The 7,683-nt window shown below is 42.0% G+C and overlaps 1 protein-coding gene across 1 annotated transcript; it reads right to left on the bottom strand.

The window, feature by feature from the left end:
* Nucleotides 1-2,960: 2,960 nt before the first annotated feature.
* On the bottom strand, nt 2,961-5,374 carry ZBTB26 (zinc finger and BTB domain containing 26). The gene is made up of 2 exons (XM_009331604.1): nt 4,121-5,374; nt 2,961-3,789 (listed from the first exon to the last, which is right to left on the bottom strand). The coding sequence occupies exons 1-2, from the start codon at nt 5,366-5,368 to the stop codon at nt 3,775-3,777; spliced, it is 1,263 nt and encodes a 420-aa protein (XP_009329879.1). The 5' UTR covers nt 5,369-5,374; the 3' UTR covers nt 2,961-3,774.
* Nucleotides 5,375-7,683: the final 2,309 nt, after the last annotated feature.

The following is a 7,683-nucleotide window of genomic DNA, read 5'->3' as shown; positions in this document are numbered from 1 at the left end:
CAGGCGCACCGCCGGGCCGAGCAGCTGGCTTCTCCCCGGCCACCGTCCCGGCCCCAGAGCGGGGAAGGAAGCTGCGGCGACAGCCCCTGCCCCGCCTGCTTTGGTAATAACACTTAGGCTAAGACTTTTGCCCAGTCACTGAAGAGGTAGCTAATGCTCAGTCCGTCGATTATACAATCTCAAAGGAAAAACGTCCGTTCTGCCTTCTCAGCCCTTACCAAGTCGGGAGGGCCGGCTACTTCCCCCCCTTTGTTGTTAAAAATCAAGATTTAACGTGACTTTAGAATTCTTTCAACGGTTTCAGTATGTCTCACATTTTGATTCTCCCTCCTCGCCTTTACTCCTCCCAATGACTCCAGAACCAAAATCAGCCCCACACGATTAATTTTTAAGTTACTTTAACAAAAGTTCAGCGGCAGCTATCTAAGTTTTGCCAAAAAGCTAGGGGAGAAAAAGACTGACACTTCAATTTTATCAGTTACTAGCTTGCAAAACATGTCTTCTAAAAGAAAAATAAATTAAGGAAAGACTCATCCCTGATCTATACAGGAGGCCGTGCAGCCGCACCATATGCTGCAGGAACACATGCTACACAAGCTACCACCACTCAGAAAAGTGGTGAGCCTAAACCTCTGGTAAACCTAAGAGTTCTAAGATTTTCTTCTATATAAAAAAAAAAAATAAATAAAATGCCAACATAAAAAAAATCCTAATATATTCAAGGAGTTATTAAAATATTTTTGTAATAGACTTCAGTTATTTTTAGGATATGCAGGAAGTTGTACAGCACATTAAGTTGTGAGACTATCCACTTACCGGCAAATAGTATTCTACACATTAACACACAGATTATGATAACTGCCATAGTCCTCATCTGAATATGCAGCATCAGTAGCAACAACCAATGGATCTAGTCTTTCACTAATCGAACATTGCAATGAAGACAACATTTTACATACACGGACAATTAAGTTCATCTTATTCTATAATCCAGCTGCCTCTGTATATTCCATTTATAATAATTCTCACTCCATTTTAATCTGTAATTCAGAGAAGAAGCATTAGCCACATTTTTCTCATCTAATACCTCTTCTCTACTCTCCACTTGTCTGTTCCACATAGGGGCAAATCTTAGATGAACTCTACAACCAGTGCACTTTGCACCGTGCCATCAGCATATTGCCCTCTTAGATCTCCAGTGTTTCTGGAGTCACGCAGCTGTCTCCTGCATAAATCTTTCGGTCTGCACCCTTTTGCCAGGCCAAAAGCACAGACGTTAGTAAGAAGTCACTTTTCATCCAACAGATGCGTCCATTTTCATGGAAGAAGCAGTCTTCTGCATCTCTTCTTTTTCTTATTTATTTCTGGCACGGTCTCACCAAATGACCACAAACAGCCTTTTAACTGAACGGCCAGCAGTCTCAGCCTTCTCAGACGTTGACACCACCACAGCGCAGGGTGAATTTAAAACCTATATATCTTGATCAAATCATTTTTTTTGTTTCTTGGGAAACCCCTCGTCTCTTCATATCGGCTTCAGGTCACCCACAGCTTCAAGCAGCTGTATTCTCCTTGCAGTAACATTACAGCTTCATGATTCCACGAAAAGAAACTTCCCAGATAGACAAAGCTTTCAATACTGTCCATTTTGCTGCCACTTCTTCTAGCATTTGTACAGTTTTATTCCTTTCTCTGGCAGAAGACCATTTTCTTTATCATGTTCATATTTGTATCTGGTTAGATTGTTCACTGGTCCCTTACAGCATGTTGACCTGGCTCTGCAAGCTCTTATTCTCCGTGTCTATCTTTGTTTTGATGTTAGCGCTATAACTTATTTCCATATAGTGAATATATTATCAAAATGTTTGAACAATACAGAAGATTCTGCCTGAAGACAGGATGCAAGTGTCAGATGCAACTGCCACGGTCAGTTTTAGCTCAAAACGATTCTGAAAGCAGGTTGCTTTAAGAGGAAAAACAGTTTTTCTTCCCATGCAAACCTATTTTCTGCCCCAGGAACCTGAACAGTAATTTTAAAAAGTTCCAAGTAGTTAGATTTTAGGCCTAAATATATTTGCTACAACTTGAAAGATGTAATGCCCTGACTCCATTTCCATTGCTTACTTCATAGCTGTCCACGTAATTGTTCATGAAACAGTCAAGTACAGTAGTTTAAAAACTCAATTGCAAAAACTGATTCACAGAATCACCTTGCTTTTCTACTTGAAAGTATGTGGATTTCTGAAAACGTTCTGCAAGATTAACGCTTTTTATCGCCCGTCAGTGTAATGTCTGCATAAGGAAATCCTGGCTTCTACACACACATATCTGAAGATCAAGACCAACTTTTGATAATTACATACAAAACATTTTTTGCTCTAACACACCTTTGGTCATACCTGTTTAGCATTTTTAACCACACAATAGCAGCCTTTCACCCCCACCCCCTCATTCAAACACACAAACAGTACTGCTTTAGGTAGGAAGCATCATCTCAGCCTCATGGCAAACCTTGTGGAAAAGAGCTGCAATGGAAGAAATACTTATTCCAAACACAAACAGCAGTTCTCTACCGAGGATCAGCCATGTGATTATTAGTCTATGCTACACTTCAATGCAATAAGAGTGCTGTTCTACCGGGAATGGTGTTCCTCAGATAAATTAGCTTCTTTCAGCCTGATTGGGATGCGGATAATTCCACGGCACTTTTGAGAAGCAATACGGCATAATCCCAGAATCCCAATTAACATGCCATTCCCACTACATTTGATGTTTAAGGCGGTATACAAGAGGTATTGCTGAGTACAGTCAATAGCTGATATATTAACCTACAGAAATTGTGCTACCTATACCTCATCCTAGGCTCTGTAAAACACTAATGGCCATGAACTATGCAGACCACTTAAAAAAAAGTATTCTTCGAGTGTCCAAGAAATCAAAAAAACTTTATGTCGTTAATGTTCTTATGGCAGGTATTTTTGTTTCTTTTTTCAAGTGAACTGACATGCGGCCCTTATTAGATACCAAGGAGAGATATACGAGAACTAACGGGGAGGGGGAAGGAAAAGCATGGAGTTGTTACACGTTGCACCTTTTAAAACAGATTCTTTTCACAGTGTCAAAAAGCAGTATTTCTCCACTCCAGCTTTGCTCTAAAACCAACAACTGTTGTGGCTTATGTGATGCAAAATTTACGGAAGATGGATGATAATTTTTAGTTTTGAAGTGTTTAGCTTGTCTCAGTACATACACTGGTAAGTGCCCTTTAAAAATCCTAGGTATGACAGCATAAGACATAGGTCATACTTGCACTCCAGGCACCGGCCTCTCACATTCCAGAGCTGCAATTTATTCTCATTTTGAACAGTTCTATGCAATGATCAGCTAACCCTGCCAAATCATTTAGGGTTTTATCTTTTCATAATGCATGTCGAGGTTAAAAACCCTGAGAGCTTTTAAGATAGCATTGACTGGCAGCAGAAGTTTCTTGAAATAGTTTAGACAGGGCAAAAAAAGTGGCACAAAAATACTTCATTTCAACTGTAGGGGTCTAGGGATAAGATCAGAGAAAGATAATTTTAAGAGGTAAGTTTAAATTTAACTATATGGAGTGCTTTCAGTTATCCAGTGCTTTAAAAAAAAAAAATAATAATTGGGTTATCTCACAGACTTGTCCTCTTTGCTCTTTCCTCCATCTGCCCAGACACAGAGAGGCCTCTAACTGTACAGCAGATGGTTTACTCGCAGCCCACAGCAACAGTCTTTCAAAAGGTGTTAGTCTTGAGTCTCCTAATCAGAGAGAAATTAAACAATTAACCCCATAATCCACAGTAGAGACACAGACAGAAACCTGAAGGAAGATTGCTATTCACAGAAAATATCAAGTAAGACTAAGAACGATGGCTGAAGACCTGCCAGGTTTTGCAATCCAACCCGCCATCCATCCGTCTATCCATCGCCTTTCAGGGCATACCACCAGTTTAGGTAAAAGCCCAAACCAGCTGTTTGCTCCTCTCAGTCACGATCCCTACAAACGGCTGTTTTTAATTGCTTAATTGACACAGGTACTATCATTTCTTAAACTGAGCACAGCCTGAGGCAGCTTCCCTGCATCCAGTACCTGGCTTGCATCAGCTTGCTGACAGACCTTACTGTCTGTAGCAGCGCTACATGTGAATGAATCGAAGTCCACTGTTATGTCTTGAACGTTTCTTTCATTGGCATTGTCAAAGCTATTTTTACCGTGTAGCTGTTTAAGATGTTTCCTCAGAACGGGTTTATGCGCAAAAACCATGTCACAGTAGTTACACTTATGGGGCTTGTCCCCACTGTGCAGGTTGAGATGGTCCTGTAAGGAACATTTCTGAGAGAATGTTTTCCCACAGATCTTACATTGGAACGGTTTGATGCCTGCGTGCACTCTCATGTGCCGGTGGAGATTGCCTTTCTGAGTGAATGTCTTGCCACAGAGTAGACACATAAATAGTTTATGCATCTTTAAGTGATTAGCATAGTTTTCCAGGTGCCGAAATACTCTTGTGCACTTTGGACACTGATGGTGCCACTGGAGGCCTTTGTCTATACCTCGGTTGTTAGGCCCAAACATATCTTTAGAGGCCAGAATGATGTTATCGCTGCCAGCATATGAAAGGGCATAGTTGTGGAGGTGGTTTTGCTCCATTTCACTTGCTCTGTTTTCAACAGTAGAGTTGATAAGAAAGTGTTGAGGCTCTGAGGAATGCAGTGCAGTTTGTTCAGAAGAAATAAACTGGTTCTGATCCTTCTTATTCCTAACTTCTGTTACCTCCCCAATGGACTCCACCTTGATGATCTGAATATCACTATCCTCCATGTCCATACTGTCTTCTGAAGGTTGAATACAAGGCGAATCTTGCTGCAGAGAGTCATCATCTCCTTGATGGTCCTTCAGCTCAGAGGAGTCACTTTGCTGTTCGCACTCCTTGCTCTCCAACGGCTGCTTCGGTTTTATAAACTTCCAGAGGGCCTGCGTACATCGTTCAACAATGTGGCTCATCTGCAGAAAGCTCGCGGCCGTCAAGTAGTTTACCAGTTCCATTTCAGGAAACTCCAGAATGCCACTGTAACAGGATAGAAGCAGCTGCCTCCCCACTTCCGAACTCTGCAGTATGGAGATTTTTACATCTCTGGAGTCATTTAGTAAGAACTGATCTCTTAAAAAGGGAGAGCCAGCAGCAAATACAATTTTATGCCCATGAACTTCAACGTCATCTATATGGACCACGACATCACAAAATTTGTTTTCTTCCCTCAGTTTGTTCATTTTCTGTAACATCGAATCCCCATAATTGTCAAACTTGAAGTGAAGAATATCTGACCTTTCTGACATTTTGGCACACCTAAGGAAAAGCAGCAAGAAAAAAAAAAAACAAGTGAGAACTTTTTTGTTTTCCAGAATGCAAGGTAGAAGGGTCTAAAGTAATAATATAAAGTGTGTGTTTAAGCCGACGTTATGTTTTATCCTAGATAAATACTCAAGTCCATTACAAGTTGAAAGTCAAAAAAATCAAGTGTATACCTCGCCTTGCATTATCTCTACCTTTTTTTTATTTAATGCAGCTTGAATATAAAGTAGAGGTGATATGACAGAAATTCTCCTGAAGCAGTATCCTAAAGAGTTAAGATGTTTTCCACACTACTCATCTGGAACTTAAAGGGAAACCATGGAAGTATTTTTAGCAGCCTTAGCTCTTGTTAAGCTTTGCTTCCACATTAAAACTCCTCAGAGATTTTGTCTTTACCAAATAACGATGTTCCTTTAAGCTTTTGGCTCTTGGTTTCCTTTAATGCCTAAATAGCTTTCATAACAAATGAATTCAAGGCGCGACAGAACCTGGCACCTGCCAGACATACAAACATCCCTCTTAACCTTCTGCATCTATCATATACTGCTCATAAGAGTTACAGTCCAAGAACAACGGCTACAGTTCCTCTAGGACACCCCACAATTTGCAGGAATATTGACATAGGACACGTTGTCTCATTGGAAGCAACTGTAATTTTGACAAGCCAGTCTTCTGGCAGCTTTGCGACATCTGCAGCACCGGGTTTAACGCATTGTTTTAGACTGTCTTTTAAGTTTTTCTGCAAGGGTCGGTTTGCTGTGTGTCTTTCTTTTTTAAAAAAAAAAGATAACAGGAAAAAAGCTTCCGTATGGCCCCTCGTTATGTAAGTCATGCCTTCTAAGCTCCCTGTTTTGAATACCTGGGGAATGTAGGAAGTCTTGTTTCTTGTCTTCTTTGGAAGATCACTCCTCTAGGAAGTTTGTTCTTGTTTGTTAGTATTTGGAATGAAGAACAAAGGATCTTCCATAAAACAAGCATCAATCTTTTGTCTTTCAACAGTTCTTTTAAGAATTTATAAGACTACACTGATTCTCGATGAAACACTGTTCACGCAATCCTGCCAGAGAACTGGGATTGCAGGAAGTGAAGAAATCACAGGAGACTACATGATGCAAGATTTGGTGAGACAAAATAACAAAACAAAGCAAAACCTACACCTCACAACTCTTACAAACACCACATAAAGCTTGAAAGGAAGCTTTGAAGTTTCTAGATAAAAGCAGATACTGCTCTCCTGGGGCTTGAAGTATCAGCTCAGTGTACACAACAGGAATGGAGTCACGCCTAGTGTAAATGAGTGAACACACAAGACAAGCGTTCAGAGAAGAACATTTTTAGAAGTATCTGTTGATTATCAGGGTTGTTTCAATTTGCTGATCAGACATCATCCGGAGACATGACCTCCTCACTACTCGAGCCCATCAAATATATCTTCCAGTCTACGGCATGCGAAAATTAGAACGGGATTTCACAAGCCTTCAGAAACGAGGGACCATGGAAAGTTCGGAAGCAGGGGTAGCATCATTCTGCAGTACAACCAGTTCTGCTGAATCTACAAAAAGTAGAGCTGCCACAGCCTCTTAGTCATCCCGTCTTCAGCGCTGCCTGACTCATTCCAATTTCTAGGGCAAAAGGTTTGATTTTATGCGGCAGTAGCCTTTGACAAATACAAACGGTAGCACCAGATCATCATGAAGTATCTTCAGTGAATTTCAAGTATCATTGAACCGTTTATTTTTGTGTTTCTGTTGGAAGTGATGGAGGAAGTCTACTTGTCAGCCTATTTTTTCCCACCTTGGGATACTACAATACAAATGCAGTTAAAGCGCCCACGCCAAGGTAACGCTAACTAACCAACCAGACACAACTATTCCAGCCACTCGGCGTTCCTCGGGCAAATTACAAGAGTCACATCACGAGAAACTGAGAACAGAAGTGACTTGCCTCGCCACCCGTTCAGTTTCCGCTACTACTGATCTCCGAGGGGAAAAAAGCCACCCGGTGAACCCCCAGCCCTCTTTCTCGGGAGGGTGGCAGACCGAGCCTAACTTCTGGTTAGCCGCTACCCTCCAGACCGAGCGGGGAGGGCAGGGCTCTCCGCAAAGCGCCTCCCCGCTGGAAGCAGGTGCTTCCTCGGCTTTCACCGGCCGCAGACGGCCACCAGCTCCTGGACACGTTCTTCCCGGCAACCGGGAGAACGAGGTTCCAGGGCGGCTCAGCCGAGAGCCCGCGCGGCTCTTCAAAGCAGCGCCCAAACGCGGAGCCCTCTTCAAAAGCAGAGGACACCGCCGCCCGCGCC

The sequence above is a fragment of the Pygoscelis adeliae genome, unplaced genomic scaffold, assembly GCF_000699105.1.
Source record: "Pygoscelis adeliae isolate BGI_AS28 unplaced genomic scaffold, ASM69910v1 Scaffold619, whole genome shotgun sequence".
NCBI classification, from domain to species: Eukaryota; Metazoa; Chordata; class Aves; order Sphenisciformes; family Spheniscidae; genus Pygoscelis; species Pygoscelis adeliae.
Note: the sequence above shows the minus strand (reverse complement) of the source record. Positions and strands in the feature narration are given on the sequence as shown.